At 54.2% G+C, this 17974-nt stretch overlaps 1 protein-coding gene across 1 annotated transcript in view; it reads right to left on the bottom strand.

Annotated features, from left to right (window-relative positions):
• The window catches only part of Igf2r (insulin like growth factor 2 receptor), a 94812-nt gene that overhangs the window by 21712 nt on the left and 55126 nt on the right, over positions 1-17974 (bottom strand). The window contains exons 23-36 of the mRNA XM_026393164.2: positions 12634-12798; positions 12203-12346; positions 11931-12106; positions 11588-11675; positions 10946-11161; positions 10091-10221; positions 9725-9822; positions 6738-6874; positions 5582-5772; positions 4164-4290; positions 2937-3056; positions 2428-2684; positions 1969-2187; positions 48-197 (exon numbers count right to left, since the gene is read on the bottom strand). Of these exons, the coding sequence (XP_026248949.2) occupies positions 48-197; positions 1969-2187; positions 2428-2684; positions 2937-3056; positions 4164-4290; positions 5582-5772; positions 6738-6874; positions 9725-9822; positions 10091-10221; positions 10946-11161; positions 11588-11675; positions 11931-12106; positions 12203-12346; positions 12634-12798 (2219 nt within the window). The remainder of the gene's footprint in view (positions 1-47; positions 198-1968; positions 2188-2427; positions 2685-2936; positions 3057-4163; positions 4291-5581; positions 5773-6737; positions 6875-9724; positions 9823-10090; positions 10222-10945; positions 11162-11587; positions 11676-11930; positions 12107-12202; positions 12347-12633; positions 12799-17974) is intronic.

The following is a 17974-nucleotide window of genomic DNA, read 5'->3' on the forward strand; positions in this document are numbered from 1 at the left end:
CTCGCCAACCCACACTTAAGCGTCTACACTGACCGGAGGTCACCTACCATGCTGACGCCTCTCTTGCAGTGGAAGGCAATGAGCGAGGTGTAGTTGAAATGCCTGTCCGCGAGGCATGGAGTGCTGCTTTCAAAATTCAGGTAAATTTCGTTGGCCACTGGATTGAGGATCGGAGGGCCTGTGACCCGGCCAATATCCTAAACAAAGGAGAGAGTGAACAGCACTTCAGGAAATTAGTTGTTCCAAGGTTAGTGGAGTGAGAGCTAATACAGAACTGTGAAACTCACACTTCACCGACTCTGAAAACCAACAGCACCTAAAGACACTGGGTCAAGGCCATGCCAAGTGGGAATCTGCACAGAGACCCGGGGAAGCCCCGTATGACTAGGTCATCTGTTCAGGAACGAGAGGTGTTTCTATCAGCCAATTTTCAGTCTAAGTAACTGGGTTTTCTGTCTCTGGCCATCTCAAGGTCCTCCCTACCTGATGGTGGAGGTGGGAGCCCAAGCTACGCCCACCCCACCACCCCCATGCTGCCCTGGACCTACCCATTCCCTCAGCTCATCGGTACCCACTGGGCAGGTCATTCCCTCAGCTCATCGGTACCCACTGGGCAGGTCCTCAAAAGAGGGAACAAATTGGTTCACCAATTTTTATTGCTTAGTGCAGCCACAGACACACAGTAGCTGCTCAATTAGAATTTCCAAATGAATAAACAACGAATGGAAGAAGAGTGAATGGCCAGGAAAGGGACATGTCATGAATATGTGGACGTGTGCACGAGCGAACATGCACGAGCGTGTGTGTGAACACGCATGTACTGCACATGTGTTTCTTCCCTGTGATCCGGTTTTGGGCTGCTATTCATTCATCACCATGGAGCATGTTCGGACCACATGACTGACACAACACCGTCTTCAGTTAAAGAAAGTCAGGAAAACATTTAGAAATCTGATGAAGGATGGCCAAGCAGGAGAACTCAGCAGGCCAGATCTCTCAAAAAATGACTCACAACTGAAGCTCCCTCACCTGCCCTGTTGCTCACGGCTATAGCCTGAACCACAGACCACTTCCAGTGTCCTGTGCACCAAAGGTACAAACAGTATCCTACCTCTCTCTCTAAAACCCATACCTAGACATCTTTCCATAGGGTTCGCCCTCGGGAGCACTCAGACACAGAACAAGTACAGAAACAGAGAACTTTTGAAATACATTTCAAGTACAAAATCACCCCAAGAATTTGACAAAGTATGAATACAGCTCATGTAATTTTTAAAAATACAAACCTATAGTAAAAGGTACAAGTGTAAACCAACACTTTGAAGAGTTGTTGTTAGCAACTGCACTCTTGCCCTTGTTTATAAGTTGCTACAAAAAAAAAGTGCCCATATTTCACAAGCATTTTCATTACACAGGTATTTCAGACTAAGAAACCAATCTAGCCAATGTTCCTTCCTACCACTGAAGACTTCTCTTTAGCCAGGTATGGTGGTGCACACCTATAATCCCAGCAACTTGAGAGGCTGACAGGGGAGGATCATAAGTTCAAAGCCAACCTCAGCAACTTAGACTGTTAGGCACCTAAGGAGACCCTGTCTCAAAATGAAAATTTAAAAAGGGCTGGGGATGTGGCTCAGTGGTTAAGTATCCCTGGTACCAAAAAAAAAAAAAAAAAAAAAAAAAAAAAAAAGGATTCCCCTGATCAGGGTACTCTGAGACTCCTAGAACAACACTAAAGTCTACCTACACATATAGGTTCACATTTTCTTACACAGATTAATGACTGTCTGGCTCCCATTCCAGGCTGGTCATTCAACATTCAAACCCTTCACCTTACCCAGAACACATAGCCCAGCTCATTTCTCCACTTTTCCTGACTAACTCACTCCCAAAGGCAAGAAGCACAACACAAAGGTTTCTGCCAATAGTCCCGCAAAGACCCTCGCCACCTGGAGGCTCCATACTCACGATCGGGGGGCCACTGACTGGAACTTTGCACACCGCAGACCCTGCGGGACAGGGCACCCCATGCATCGGGTTCAGCGGCTGGCAAATGTTGATGTAGAAGTCTGGGTTGGTGTCGGAGGTGTCGTCCTCACTCTCATCGTAGGCCTCGTAACCTCCAGTGCGGTGGATGAGCGGAGACAAGTCGATAATGGAGCTTCCGTTCCTCACGGAACACTCTGTCTGTTCAACAGGAAAGAGCACACGTCGGTTCTACAGGGGAAGATTTCCTAAGGCTCCCACGGTAAGGATTCAGAGCTGAACCACAGGAGCACAGGGGGTCCCGGTGCTTCACTCCGTAGCACCGGGCGGGAGGGGTGAGAGTGGACAAGGCCACCAGTACCTGGTGGGGGGGTGGGGGGCGAGGGAAGTGCAGAAGCTGGGGGGCCGGGCTCGGGCATGGGCTTCCCGTCCTGGACTCACCGCTTGCTCGCAGGCCAGGGGTGTGTGCCAGGAGAAGAAAAGGGTGCACGTCTGTTTGTCCAGGGAAATGAGCATGGGCCTGTTTGTGGGCCCAGCCTCAGGCCTGCACACAAAGCTGATGACACTCTTATAGCTCAGGCCAGACTTGGAGGGACACGGGGACCCATCCTCGTACACCAGCTGTAGCACCTGGTCCACGTAGGTCAGCTTCTTGCTGGCCTTGCCCACGCTGATCCTGGTCTGTCCAAAGCAAGCCCCTGCACGTGGGAGGAGGAGGAAGGCACAGTCAGGGAGTCGGTGGCCAAGTTTTCTGAGACCTTTCCATAAAGTCCTAAGTCACCAAGTCTGGCTTTGGCCATACTGTGCTGAGCTTCACATGCAGCCCCCGGGCCTGAGTACTGCTGAGATGACGGTGTGGGTCTTGGCTCTCCTTGTGACTGCCAGTGCCAGAAGTTGGGCTGGGGACCAGCAGTCAAGGGGGACAACACTCGAGGGGCCGCAGCACTCACCCACACCAGGAGCGCAGTTTTCATTGTCCCCACAGATGCTCATGTAGACGAGCCCCTTCTCGCTGTAGGCAGCCGTGAAACCAGTTCTGCCACTCAGAGAGCTCAGGTCGAAGAGGTGTCCTGTAGTGGAAGGGGAGGGACACAGTGACTCCAAGGAGCTCCGCCCCAGGGAGCCTGTCTCCAGCAAGCTCATGCGGATACGTCATGCAGGTGTCAGGCCCCCTGACCCCTCCCCACCAATCTCCACTGACGGTACCCCAAAGTGCTCCCACCAGCCAGTGCATGTCATGTGACCACCATCCCCAGCTTTAGGGGATGGTCCACCTTTCCCCAAAGGCCATCATGGCTCCCAGCACCTGTTCCTGCTGGAGTACCACGCAGCCACAAGGTCTCCCAAGGCCTGCAGACAACCCGATGGCATCCACCTGCCAGGGGACCACCACCCACTCCTTTCCAGGCACCCAGACAGAGCTCCCTCTGTCTGGGTGCCTGGAAAGGAGTGCCTCCGGCTCGTCTTGTCTGCCAGGTGGGCTCTGGAGTCCAGAGGTAGCATTCAGGAGCTCGTCACCCCCATGGGAGGACGAAGAATGGCTTTGAGAGCCAGGTGGCCTCTCCCACACTGAATCAGAACCAGGTGAACACAAACGCTGATCCAGAGGAAGGGCCAATGTGCCCAGCCACAGGATGCTCCTGCCAGGGTGCCTGGCTGCCCACTGCCTTCCCTCGCCCCTCACCTGTGCTGGGGTTGGTGACAGCCCTGCCCCCTCACCTGTGCTGCCTGGCACAGCCCCGCCCCCGCCTGTGCTGCCTGGCACAGCCCCGCCCCCCCACCTGTGCTGCCTGGCACAGCCCCGCCCCCCCACCTGTGCTGCCTGGCACAGCCCCGCCCCCCCACCTGTGCTGCCTGGCACAGCCCCGCCCCCCCACCTGTGCTGCCTGGCACAGCCCCGCCCTCACCTGTGCTGCCTGGCACAGCCCCGCCCTCACCTGTGCTGCCTGGCACAGCCCCGCCCCCACCTGTGCTGCCTGGCACAGCCCCGCCCTCACCTGTGCTGCCTGGCACAGCCCCGCCCTCACCTGTGCTGCCTGGCACAGCCCCGCCCCCACCTGTGCTGCCTGGCACAGCCCCGCCCTCACCTGTGCTGCCTGGCACAGCCCCGCCCTCACCTGTGCTGCCTGGCACAGCCCCGCCCCCACCTGTGCTGCCTGGCACAGCCCCGCCCTCACCTGTGCTGGGGTTAGTGACCTGGCAGTCGTCGTGCACACTACTCCTCACGGGGCAGGCGGCGGCCGTGGGCCAGGAGAAGGTGTACTCGCACTCCTCCACGGCGCTGATGAACAGGGGCCTGGAATTCTGCAACAGGCGGACGGCAGCTGGCGTCACACAGCTGCCACGCAGGCAGTGCCAACCCTCACCCTGCAAGACCCCAAGAGCGTGTGGAAGTCCTGCTCAGTGTCACTATGGGACCAGGGCAGGTCGGCAAATGTGAAGGGTGGGGACCTGTTGCTGAGGTGCCCCGTGGGCCCCACAGGTGGGTCAGGGAAACCAGCTGAGAGGACCAAGGTGGCCCAGCAGGTAGGAGAGGCTCTGGGGGGGCCGAGGCGACACAAGCAAGGCTGACTGACGGAACCCTGACTGCGCGAGCTGCCCTCTGCTGTGGCTCAAACAAAAGACCCAGAGGGCTGGTCATCGATCCTACCAGCCCTTCCCCTGGCAGCAGTGTGCTCACGGTTCATCTCCAACACTTCCCGTCCTCTAGAGAGCTGTACCCAGCAGTAACCTGCGGCCCAGGACCCTGGTTGTGGGGGAGAGCCCCCCACTACCTTCCCTTCCCTCCTCCATGTCAGGAGGCCTCTGGTCCTGGACCACGAGTGCCCAGCCCCTCACGGCTGAGAAGGCTGCAGGCCAGCTGCCCAGGAGTCTGGCTGAGCTCTGAGGACTTCCAGGAGGACCCTCGCTGCTGCTGGAGGGAGGGAGGCTTGGCCCCTGGAGCTCCCTGGGACCCAGCTCCTCCCTGACTGCCACTGGCTCCAGAGGACCGGGCAAGCCATCCTCCCACGGGCAGGGCTGCTCCGGGTTCTAGGAGTCCCTAGGTTCCTGTGTCCTGAGAGCCGTTTCCCACCCTCACACTCAGCAGCACACCCAGCGCACCACGCCTGACGGAGAAGGCGGCCACGTGGCCCACACCTGCCCAGCTGCGCGCACCAGGCAGAACGGAGCTCAGGGGAAGAAGAGCCCTCACGCACTCCCTGACGCCAGCCACTTCCCACGGCTCCCCCACCCTCCTGACAGCCAGCAAGGCAGGGCTGCTCCAGGGTGGGACGAAGTCACGAACCAGGATCGCAGCCAGGAAGAAGGAGCACCCCCAAAACAGGCCTCCTCCCAAGTTGCCTCCTAGAAGGTGGGCAGCTGTCACCACTCTGCTCTACGCCTCTGGGACTGAGTCTGGCTCCACAGAGCACCAACCAACAAGCCTGGCCCTGCGAGGCTGAGCACCCGAGGAGTCACGACTGTCCCCCTGGATAGCAGACCCAGCTCCTGCCCAGCTGTGTCACGGGGCTCTGTGACCCGCTCCCCAGGGATGCACGGATGCCTATCTCGCTGGCCCGCAGATCTGCACCGCCGTGGAAGCCACGCCACTCACCACTTGGCTCTCGCTGCAGGTGAACCGGATGGTGGCTGACTTTTTCCGAATCTTGTCTGGACACAAGTCGCCATCCGTGTACTTTAGGACAATCACGCCGTCTCCCCACTGAGGACCGTCCCTTACCCTGCCGAGGTTCACAGGCTTGGAGCCGTCCAGCAGACACACGGCCGCCTCTGAAGGGCACGGCTCTGCAACGTGAGGAGACACGACGGGGCGTTACCCGCAGGGACTCGGTCTGGCTCTGCTGGCACCAGGCACAGTGGTCACACAGGGGCCCCAGCAGAACCCCAAGTGTGAAACCAGCCTCAGCCACTTAGGAAGAGTCTGACTCAAAAAGAACTGGGGATGAGGCTCAGTGGAACCTGGGTTCAACCCCCAGTTCCAAAAAGTAAAAAACACAGCTTCTCCCCAAGGGACAGCAGCGGCCACCAGCCCCGCCCACTCCAGCCTGCATCCCAATGCCACTCCGCTTCACACTGCACTTTCTGCCCCAGAAGTGCTATTTTACCACAGAAGGGCCAGGAGCAGCCATGGGGTGTGGTGGGGACAGCCAAGACACAACAGATGCATCCTTTCCCAGCCCCACACAGGGGGAGGCCCCACTCCTCATTTAGTCACAGGATGTTCGGAGTGGTCTGCACTGTGTGCCCTGTATCCAAGATTTACCCAGAACACTCTGCCAGTTCCCAGTCACCAAAACCGCTGTGCCACCTGCCCCAGCTTAAGCAGCAGCCCACACCACAGTGCAGGACCACAGGGTCACAGCCCACCCCACACAAGGGGAAGTGGGCCACAGCCTCCCGCCACACCCACGAGAACACCTTTTCGCACCCCGAGCCTGGCGCCTGGACTTCTCAGAAGTGCTCATGGGCCCACACAGGCCCTTGACCTCGGGTCTCCACCCTGGTACTAGAGTCCCTGCATGGTGACGAGCACAGGGCACACACCAGGGTGCCTGTCCCAGCCTCCACCTCCCACCCTGTGAAGACGCACTCGCTCCTTCCCTTCCACCTACTGCCGATCCTCACACTCAAGGTAGCCACGTTCCCACCCAAGCCCTCAGCAGCGGGGAGCCTGGGCCACACCAGAGATCGGTCACCAAGACCCTTAATTACCCTGCCCCAGAGGCCCCCCAGGTCACCGCCCTGCTCACCAGTGCCGGCCTGTGGGGCCAGAGACTTGCAAACATTGATGAGGTAGTGCTCAGTGGCCCCCGTCCTGGTCACCGCCTCCCAGTTGTCGCTGTATCTCGACAGGGGTGAGAGGTCATAGGAATTGCCAGCCCCATCCCTGCAGGGAGGAGAAGGCCACAGTCAGTTCAGCGCCCCATCCAGAAGGGTTCCAATGTTGTCCAGAGAGAACGTCACAGAGGATGCCCCTGCCCAGCCAGGCAGACCGCCTTGACACCCCTGAATTTTGAAGACTTATATTAACAAAACTAAGTCCAATCCAAAAATCATCTCCAAGTGCTGGGCACACACAGGCCACGAGAGGCGGAGCTCGCTGGCCAAGAAGCCAGCAGCTGAGGACTCAGGGCACACCAGCCACTCCAGGAGCAGCCCAGCAGGCCACCTGCTGTCCAAGCCCAAGGCCACAAACAGGCACAGAAGGAAAAACGGGTTGTGCTGACCTCGTGCCCAGGATGAAGACGCGCTGCTATGCATCAGGTGTGCACAGCACTGAGCACCAGCACGCACCAGGCCCAGCAGGATGGCAGCTGAGCAACTGCAGACCCACCCCTCGGCTCAGCACTTACAGAAGAATGAACAGCGCCCATTCCTCCAGAAAGTGTAGAACCACCTATCCTAAGGAAGCCAGCAGAAGTCGTCAGTGAGAAAGACCATGGATAAAACCCAGGTCTTTCGTGTAGAGCGTGCTAGATGGTGACAGGAGCTGAGAGGGAAGCTTGGGGAAGTGGCAACTGTAGAGAGAGCAGCCAGGGAAGGCCTCACTGAGGGGACCTCTGCGTAAACCCCAGAAGACACGGAACAGCCTGAGGCCCAGGAGCAGCAGCACCCTCAGAAGAACAGCGTGAGCCAGGGGCCTGAGGCACACAGCCTGGTGCACTCAAAAAAAGGCCCGGATACCAGTGGGACAGGGGGAGTCAGAGACCCACCACGGGGACAGCACGTGGGGTCCTTAATCCCAGGGAGAACTGCAGCTCAAGCTTCCACATGACAAGGGCCTCCCTGCACTGAAGTCTCAACACAGTCTGGCTGACACTAACACGGTCCCGTGTCAACTACACAACTGACTAGTGGGATATTCGGCAAGGGCAGGGGCAGGGAGCCCACTACAGCAGTCGCTGCAGAGCAGCAGGCAGAGGAGAGGCGGAAAGTGGAACCAGGCGGAGTCAGCAGAAGCCGAGAGGCAGCCAGAGGTGCAGCAGGGAGGAGAGCTCAGGGTCCGGAAGCTCCTAAGGCCCTAAGACCTTATGGGAGAAAGGAAATGACAACCGTGGGCAGGAGGGGGAGGGGCCAGAGATGGGCCAACTGCAGGTGGAGGGGCTCAGAAAGAAACTGCTGAACACGCGGGCTTCTCCCACAGCACCCACACTGCAGGGGTGCCAGGCCCGCGCGGGTGGGGGGCTGCACCTGGGGGGCTCTGGTGCCCCTGACACTACAGTGTGAGTATGTGGGGGAGGGGGTCCTAGAACCAGTCCCCCAGGGACACCCATGGATGACTACGTTTGTTGTTTTTGTTGTTTTTTTTTTTTGGCCTACTGGGGTCTGAACCCAGGGGGCTCTACCACTAAGCTACATCCCAGCCCTTTGCATTTTTAATTCTGAATCAAGGTCTTGCTAAGTTGCCCAGCTGGCCTTAAAGTTGCAATCCTCCTGCCTCGGTCTCCTGAGTTTCTGGGACTGCAGGTGCGTGCCACTGTACCTCACTACAATCTTCATCTTGGAAACAGTCAACGATACTGTTGGAGGCTGACCAAAAGGGACATAGGTGCCTGTTATGGTTCAGATGTGAGGTGTCCCCCAAAGCCTTACATATAAAGCAATGCAAGAAGGTTCGGAGGGGAAAAGATGAGGTCACAGCCTTAACCTAGTAGGTGAGGTGGTCCTTGATGGGATTATCTGGGTGGTGGCTGGAGGCACTGGGGCGGGGGGCGGGGCAGAGCTGAGGGTGTATATTTTGTTATCTGGAGAGTGGAGTCTCTCTGCTTCCTGATCATCATGTGAGCCGCTTCCCTCTGCCACACCTCGAGCCCCGAGGAATAGATCCTCCTGTCTACAGGCGAGAGCTCTGAAACTGAGAGCCCTCAAAGACACTTGTTCTCCTCCACACTCGTTGTGTTCTGGTCATTTAGTCACAGCAGTGAAAAAGCCGACTAACACAGTGCCCTTTAGAGTTACAGAGGGTTCCAAAAAAACTACAAGAAATTACATAAGTAGTGGAAAGGGCTGAAGGGAGAAGATGGGGAAGGAGCTATTTTACCTTGTATACACTTTTACTCGATGTTATTATACAGACACACACGCAAACTTTCACTGTAAATAATCAGGAATTCTCTTTTGACTTAATTCCACTCAAAAACTTTGTATAGACATATTTTTAGGACAAGAAAGAAAATTAAAATTACATATATAAATACCAGAAAACTGAAGATTGCCCTGAAATAATACTTCGGAACATGGCTTAGAAACTCAAGGAAGAAAATTGAATACAGAAATTTGTATGAGACTTGTTTTTGTTGTCCTATGAACTGAACCCACAGCTTTGGAGATGGGTCTCAGGAGCATGTTGGGGTCACGGGGAACAAAGATCCAGGAGCAGGGAGCCCTGAACAGCTGGCGGCCAGCGCTGCCCCATCCTGCTCCTCACCCCGGCCCACCTGTGTCCCTCCATCACCCTCTCCATGCTGCAGGACTTGGGCAAAGGGCCACACTGTCCCCAAAGCTGAGTCCCTGCCATAAGCAGGGAACCTGGCCCGCTCTTTCCTCCCCTGCCCGGGAACCCTGAGAGGTGCCAACGCTCGAACATTCTGCTTCTGCTCCGGTCACCACCTCATGTGCATCTGACACAAGACGGTCACAGACTCTGCCAGGTGCCTGGGGAAGAAGGCCAGATAAACTGACCTCATGTGCTAAAGCAAAGCACACCCAGGGAGCCGGCCGACACACAGCAACTCACTTGAACGAACACTCAATCACACTGAAGGGTGGGCAGGCGTGCTGTGTTCGCCACTCAAACAGGTAGGAGCAATCCGAAGTCTCCCTCAGGAACACTGGCTGCAACGTGAAGATGGACGTGGGTCAGAATAGGAATGCAGAGCTTCGACAGCTTACACTCCGAGTTTCAGGATGAAAACAAGGAGGAAAAGCTATGTTCAGTAAAGCCCAGAGGAACAGACCGCGCTTCCAACACATTTCCCGTAAATGACGTTTTTGACTGAGCTATCCGGGAGATTTTACGAGACCCAAGAGCCAACTCACTCAGTTAAGACAAGGGCAGCTGGGGGAGGGCAGGGGACTCTGCAGGGCTGGGGTGGGCGCTCACCTTCTGTGTGGCCCGGTCACAGTAGAAGAAGATGGTGGTGGAGCGCTGGTACACCTGATGGCAGGTGTCGCCCCCGGTGTAGTTCATCTTCAACAGCCCATTCTCATAAGTCAGCTTCTGAGTCAGGAGACCTGTTCAAGAAGCAGCAGACCAAGCCAGGTTCAGTTCACGAGTTCCAGGCTGCCACACCCATCCTAAGCTGTGTCGAGTCACAACCTGAAGAGCTGGGGGGCAAAGCACCCCTGGACCACGGGCACCGGATCACCCACCCTTCGTCACATCACAACACAGGAGGCATGAAGCCAGACCTCTTCCCGCCCAGCACGCAGCACAGCAGACTAACCTCAGGTCTGGTGACGTGCCAGCACGCCTCAGCCCAGTCCTGAGAGGCTGTCTCTGCCCCTTCTCACCACCGAGCTGTTCTACTGCATCTTTTAGAGCTCCCAAGCTGATTAAATCTGGCCCAGGTGCCAGGAGTACTGTCTGCTCATTACGGCCAAACCCTACCCTGAATGTGTCCCCTGTGACTCAGCCCAGAAAAGAGCACCTCCAAACACCCACTAGCTGCTCAGTGCGTCCTCCAGGTGTTACAGAGCAACATGACCTTGGAGTCAGAAACACACTCAGCGAGTGACATGCTTCAGTGTGAACTCCGACCAAGAAAGCTCCTGGGGTCAGAAACATCACTCACACGCTGCTGCTGCTGCTGCTGCTGCAAACACGCGCTCCTTCCTGCTCTAGAGATACGCGGTCCCCGGCGGAACGGCCTGACATTTTAATTCTGTTCTTTGCATTTTAATTTTGTTCTATTCTCTGCTGGACTTGCAAGTCCAACAAAAGAAAAATGAATGGTACCTGCCACTTTGTGAAATCCCCCTGGGCCCTGCTTTTCCTGACACGACGAGACCACCTTGGACGTGTCGGAGGTGGGGCAGACGTCTGAGGACAGCTTCCCGCAGACGCGGAAGTGGTAGTTGTACTCGCCGGCGCTCACCACGGTGTCCTGCAGGCCCAGAGGCCTCAGGTCATACAGGTTGCCGTGCCTGGGGTCCTTCACCTGGCAGTTGTCCCCTGCAAGAACACACAAGCAAAGGTGAATGCCGCGGCACAACAGCCCTGCCCCCAGGCAGGTCAACAGGCCTTAAAACAGGCATCAAAAGCCAACACCACACTATTTTGTTTACATATAAACTACAAATTGTCCCTCAAACGCCTTTTGAGAAAAGCCTGTCTAAGGATAAAACCCACTTCATCAGAGCCAACCAACCAACCCAACCCGAGGGTCTGTAAGTATGAGAAGACAGAAGTACGTCAACGCAGCTGTGTAGGAAAGGGTCACTGACAAGCTGCAGTAAAAGGAAAAACTCAAGGACAGGACACTGTCCACCGCTGGAAGTGCTTCCCGGTCCCCTCCATAGTGGCCGTCATAGGCTCACAGCTCAGGCGCATGTGCAGCGCTGCTACCCTACGTCACGATGAAGAACAGGCCAGGCTCACCTTCCGCCCTGACCACGGGACAGGCCTCCACCGTCCTCCACACAAACACGTACTCACAGTCGTCCAGCAGCTGGAACGTGGGCGACCCCTACAACACAGACCGATGGCGCACTTTGTTTTCCACTTACTTAGTTTTAAAAAGTTAATCAAATGATGGCCACAACTAATACCCCATGCGAGCCTCTGTGAGTCCAGCATGGAGCCAGACCCGGGGCTGAACATCGCATTCCAGCCAAACCCCACTGGTGGCCAAAACCATGAAGGAACCGGCAGGCTTCCTGGCACAGCCGACTGGGAGTGAAGGGAGACGGCACCGCAGCACGCCTGGCCCCTGAGTACGCACCGAGGTCTGCGCACACTCGAACGTGATCCTGGTGGAGAAGCGCTGGGTCCCACATTTATCGCCGTTGACATACACGATGCTCAGGGACCCGTTTGCCGCCATCTGGGGGCTAATCTGCACCACACCCAGGTTCCAGCTGTTGTCCTCTGACACCAGGCATGACCCCACTGCGCTGCCTGAGAGAACAGGGTGGTGTCGGGCTAGGGGAGGACAGGAGGCTGCCCCCCACCTGAAGCCCTGCAGAGGGACTGGTCAGGCTCAGCAGAGCTCACCATGACAGCCGGGCACATAAGGCAGGGGGTTGCAGACGCTCAGGTAGAAGGTCCTCTTCCTCCCACCCGCGGAGGTGTCCACCGCCGTCCACGGCTTCCGGACAGTGCTCAAGGCGCTCAGGTCGTACTCGTTACCCGCCGAGTCTGAAACACCCTTTCTCCTCAGTTCCAGGGCCACCTTTCACCCAAGTGAGGTGGCTGACACCCCTGACCCCAAGGCCCAGAAGACCACCACAACCTGGAGGCTTTTCCATGCAGGAGGACAGCCACGCTGTCCCTAAACTGCCCACATGAAGAGACAGCAGGGCCGGCCCGAGACGACCGCTCAGCGCACACACACACATATACACTCAGAACGCACACGTGCTCTCACGCGTCTCACACACACACACCGTTCTCACCCAGCCCATCACTGTTAGGCCCCGGCTCACCGGTGACTTGGCAATCCACTGGAGAAGGCACACAGGCCAAGGCCGTCTCAAACTCAAAGAAGGTGCTGCGGATGCCTCGTGTGGAGTCGATGTCCTGGTGCAGGAACCTGGGGGTTCCTGGGTAGACGTCAGCGTTGCAGAGGAAGCGGATGATAAACACAGTGCCTGGGGAGCAGGGAGCCAGGGTTGAGAAGCAGCTCAGCGCAGCGCAGCCCCTGCCCGGCACCACGCAACCGCCACCCTGGGAACCAGTCACCGCACGTGCTGGTCTGTGTCCGGGGACCTGATCCGAACACTGAGTGGCCACACTCATGGCACGTGACCCATGTCATCAGGGGTTCATGTCACAGGCCTAAGTCTCAGCACTCTTGCTCTGCCAGGAAGCATCCAAACCCCACGGCGCTGTCTCAGTCCAAACACCAGGCAGCAGCCTGACTCTCATTTACTGGGTTAACAAACACTAAGCTCTGCTGCCCACGAGAGTGAAGGGAACACAGGGACCACAGAGGCTCGGTGAGTCCACAGAGCCAGCCGGGAGTGGGGACGAAGGGGCCTCCCTTGAACTCCCAGAAACATGCAGGCGGTAGGAGCAGGCGGGAAGAGCAGTAGGAGACCTCATGGGAGCCCAGAAGTGTCCTCGGCCTGAGGGACTACTGGCTTCTACTCCAGGCACCATGGAGGGACACAGCTAGGCTCTGAGCTGGGAAGGGACTCGTGTGATCTAACATTTAAAAAATAAATAAAATCATTGCTGCATCCAATACAGACTATTCTGTCTGTGAGGCAAAGCAAGCAGGGAAGGAAGCGCCTGCCGCAGGCCAGGCAGTGGGGCGCGTGGGGCAGGGGCTGCAGCTACACTGACCCCCAGGGCTGTCCATCATCACCCCCAACTTATACGAGGAAACTGAGGCAGGGGGTAAAGCCCTGGTTATATAAGTGAGCAGAGCCCATGGAGCACTCCAGCCTGGACTGTCAGGCCATCAGGAAATGTCCACCACTGGTAACTGCGTGACCACACTGTAAACCTGGTAACCCTGTGAGACACGAGGTTTTTCAAAACTGGAGCCAGAAAAAGACATCACAGATAAACGATGAGCTTATTTTCTTTTAAAACAGTGCTCTAAATGGAGAGCAAAAGAGCTAGACAAGAGGAGGGCGTGCTGCTCCGTGGACAGCCAGCAGACCGTGGCCGAGTCTCAGGACCCCATCTGTAGAGCACCATCCCCCGGCTCTGCCCTGTGCTCATGGGCTCTGACCCAGGGAGTCCAGAGTGAGCTTTCTCTTCTAGTGGAATTTCCACTGTCCTCACCTGGCTCTGGTACCTAGAAAGCTGGCCTCTACAGAAGTGTGCCTTCCATGCCCGTCTGTGGTGGTTTCAGAAGAACTGGCGTGAGTTCTTTGAACATTTGATAAAATCCAGCAGTGAAGCCCTCTAAGAGCGGGCTTTTCTTGGTTGGGAACTTTACTAGTGATTCGCTACTGTTCTTTCTAATTGGTCTGCCAGGTTTTCTGTGTCCTCATGGATGTGTGCCCATGTGTCCAGGTTTCCCCGTGGGCTGGCATAAAGTGGCTCCAGCGGCTCCTGATGACCCTTCGTATTCCTGTGTTATCACTGGACTGTCTTCTTTTCTCCTTCCTGTTTTTACTTGACTTCTCTATTTTTTCTTGAATAATCTAGCTAAACATTTAAGTTCTTTTTCAAAATAACTCTTTGCTTCATTGATCTTATTGTAACTTTTTAGTTACACTTATTTCTGCTTCAATCTTTTTTTTTTTTTTTTTTTTTTTTTTTGGTATAGGGATTGAACTCAGGGGCACACAACCACTGAGCCACATCCCCAGCCCTATTTTGTATTTAGAGACAGGGTCTCACTGGGTTGCTTAGCACCTTGCTTTTGCTGAGGCTGGCTTTGAACTTGTGATCCTCCTGCCTCAGCCTCCCAAGCCACTGGGATTACTGGCATGCACCACGACGCCCGACTTCTGCTCTAATCATGAGTTTAGATTGTTCTTGTTCCTTGAGTTGCATCTTGATAGTTTATTTTCAAATCTTCCCCCCGCCCCCTGGTGCAGGCATTTATTTCTATGTTTCCCATGGTTTTGATAAGTTGTGCTTTTGTTTTCATTTGTTTCAAGAGATTTTTTAAATTTCCTTTTGGTTTTTTCATCAACCCATGAGTTGCTCAAGACATTATTGTTTAATTTCCACGAACCGTACAATTTCCAAGTTAATTTCTGACTTTAGTCCACTAAGGTCAAGGAAGATGAATCCTGTGGTCTCAGTTGTCTTTACTCTGTTGAGACCTGTGTCTTGCCCTAGCATGTTCCGTGTGTGGATGAGGAAAACGTGCTCCTGCCTTCTGGGTGACCGTTCTAGACACGTCTGCAGTCCCCTCGGTACAGTTCACCTTGGATCTTCTGTTGCTAGGTCTGGAGGGCTGTCCATTTCTGACCTCCTGTGGTCTCTTTGCTTGGCGTAGTTTTTCCACCTCTTCAGTCTGTGCCCGTCTTCACTGGTGAAGGAAGTTTCTTATAGTCAGCCTATCACTTTTTTTTTTTTGGGGGGGGGGGGTCCATTTAACAAGTCTGTATCTTTTCACTGGGGAATCTAGTCCACTTACATTTGAGGTCGTTTTTTTGTTTTGTTTTGTTTTGTTTTGTTTTTTCAATTTTTTACCTTTATTTCATTTATTTATTTATTTTTACATGGTGTGAGGATAGAACTCAGGGCCTTGCACTTGCTAGGCGAGCGCTCTATGGCTGAGCCAGGACCTCAGCCCACATTGGAGGTTTTTAGTGACAAGTAGCAGCATACTTCTGTCTCCGTCCATTTCTTTCTTGTCACTTTGTATAGGCTCTGTTCACTTTTCCTCTTATTCATCTTTGCCGTTTCCTACTTTTCTGTATTGTTAGGGTTTGATTCTCTTTCTCTCATTGCTGTTCTTTGCTGACTTGCTTGTTCTCATGACCATAGTTAACCTTTCTCTTCCACTGTAATACTTCCTTAAGCATTTACCGTAGGGCCAGAAGCCCTTCACTCAGAAAGTCTCCCTTTCTACTTTATTTCTGAAGTCTATAGCCTCGCTGGATATAAAAACTGTGGATGGCAACTTTTTCCTTCCAGGACTTAGTACCATCACATTTCCAGCAGGTTGGTAGTTTCTGCAGAGAAGTTGCTTGCTACGTCTGCTGGGGCTTCCCCTACAAGTGACATGATGCTTTCTCTTGCTATCTCTAGAATTCTGCCTTTGGTTTTCAACAGTTTAACTACAGTGTATCTCAGGATCCTTTTTATTTTGGTCAAATCTACTAATGGGTTCTTTTGACTTTGTGGACATACACAACTTACATGTCTAAAGTCTCCAGCAGTTATTTCATTGAATGCATTGTCTATGCCTTTTTTCTCCTCCTTCTGGAATACACATAATACAAACATTTGCTCACTCAATGATATCCTGTATTCTAAAGACTTTCTTTATTCCTTCATATTTTTTCTTTTTTATTAAAAACAAAATATGACAAGGTTACTTTAAAAGACCTGTCTCCAAAATCAGAATCCTTATTTCTTCTAACTCAGAAATTCTTCCTTCTTATCAAGTCTACCATTAGGGTTCTCAACTGTTTTTGAAATTTCATTTGAGTTTTTTAGCTCCAAGATTTCTGATTGGTTCTTTTTTTTTTTTTTTAAATGATCTCTTTGCTGAATTTATTGTTCATATCAGGTATTTTCTTTCTAGTTTCACAGAATTTTCTGTGTTCTCTTATCTCTTTAAGTTTCCTAATAATCATTATTTTGAATTCTGTGACATGCAGTTTATGATTTCCTTTCCTTTTGTCTGTCACTAGTGGGTTGTCACATTATTCTGCAGGCAGCGCGGTACTTCTCCATGTTCCCTGTGTGCCTGCATTGTCATTTACATCTCTGGTGGGTCAGCTGCCTCTACCAACTTTACAGGGTGACTTTCATAGTGAAGAGTATGCTGGTGCCGTGCCTGTCCTCAGGTGCTGGCTGGGCACTCTGCCTCGGCTCTCGTTCCAGGTGGGTACCTCGGCGTAGTGTACACACAGCTTCTGTGGCTGTAATCAAAGCTGGTGATGTCTGCAGGTGTCCCAGAGGCCCAGGCTGCAGAAGCTGTGGGACTGCACCACCAGCTGGAATGCAGCTCCCCTAGGGGAGGTGGGTCTTGCTGAAAGCTACAGATACAGGGGGCTCAATGGTGGGTATGGAGTACCCATTGGTTTCTGAGAGTCATATGAGGATGGGACCACTCCTGAGGGTGAAGAACAGCATGCTGGACAGCAGGATGAGGGGCCTGCCCATGTCCCAGGACCACATGGTAGCCATGCCACACTAATGGGCTCAGACAGAGAATCTGTCATTGCCTGAGGGCTGCACAGATAACTGTGCAGAGCCTTCAGGAGCCGATATACTCAAGGAGATCTGCTCAGCTCTTTCCCAAGGCCAAGGGCAGGTGATAGACCTGAACATCCCTTCTCAGGACCTTCGTGAGATGACTTTCTGAGTAAAGACTGCTCAACTACTTCTTGGGCCATGGCAGAGGTGGGCAGGGTTGTTGAGCTGCTTTCTGAGGCCCAAGAATGAGAAGGCCGAGCCACTTGGGTGTTTTCAGGGTAGTGGCTGGAGGCACCATTTATGGGGGCCTCTGCAGTCTAAAGATGCTCAGGAGAGACCACCAGATGCTTCCTAGAGCTGAGGGAGAGTGAGCAGGGTCTCCTGGCTGGCTCATAGGCCCGAGTCAGTTGAGCTGCTGTGAATCTCCTTCACAGGACCCCAAGTGAGTGGGATCTCAGATGGCACTAAATATATGTATCTAGTCGTAGATGAACACAATACCATTACTTAATTTACTTTTTTGTGGTGCTGAGGATCTAACCCAGTGCTCCACACATGCTAGGCAAGTGCTCTACACCACTGAACCACAGCCCCAGCCCTTCAGGGTTGATTTTGAGGGACAGGACTACAGATGCTGTGTGCTTATCTCCCTCTGTATTAGGTCACCTTGTAGCTCTGTGCCCTGCACTGTCTCTGCCACATCCCCAGCGCACTCTGGTACCCTGCTTTGCTCACTCGAGTGAATCAGGTATTGCTTGTCCTCGCTTTGGTCCTCTAGTGTGGATGGAGGCATACCAGGCTCCTCCTGTCAACCATCCTGCTGACCTCACTCCAAGACTCCGAATTCTTAAACTACCTCATAAGTTGCTCCTTTGCTACCCTGGCTATTCTTCTCCCAGCAGTGTCGATTTTCCACTTCTGTTGGCTTGAGGTGCCACGTATTAAAGTAAAGGAAGACTTCTGACACAGGGGTGATGGATCCAAGAT

This window comes from Urocitellus parryii, chromosome 8 (genome assembly GCF_045843805.1).
Source record: "Urocitellus parryii isolate mUroPar1 chromosome 8, mUroPar1.hap1, whole genome shotgun sequence".
NCBI classification, from domain to species: Eukaryota; Metazoa; Chordata; class Mammalia; order Rodentia; family Sciuridae; genus Urocitellus; species Urocitellus parryii.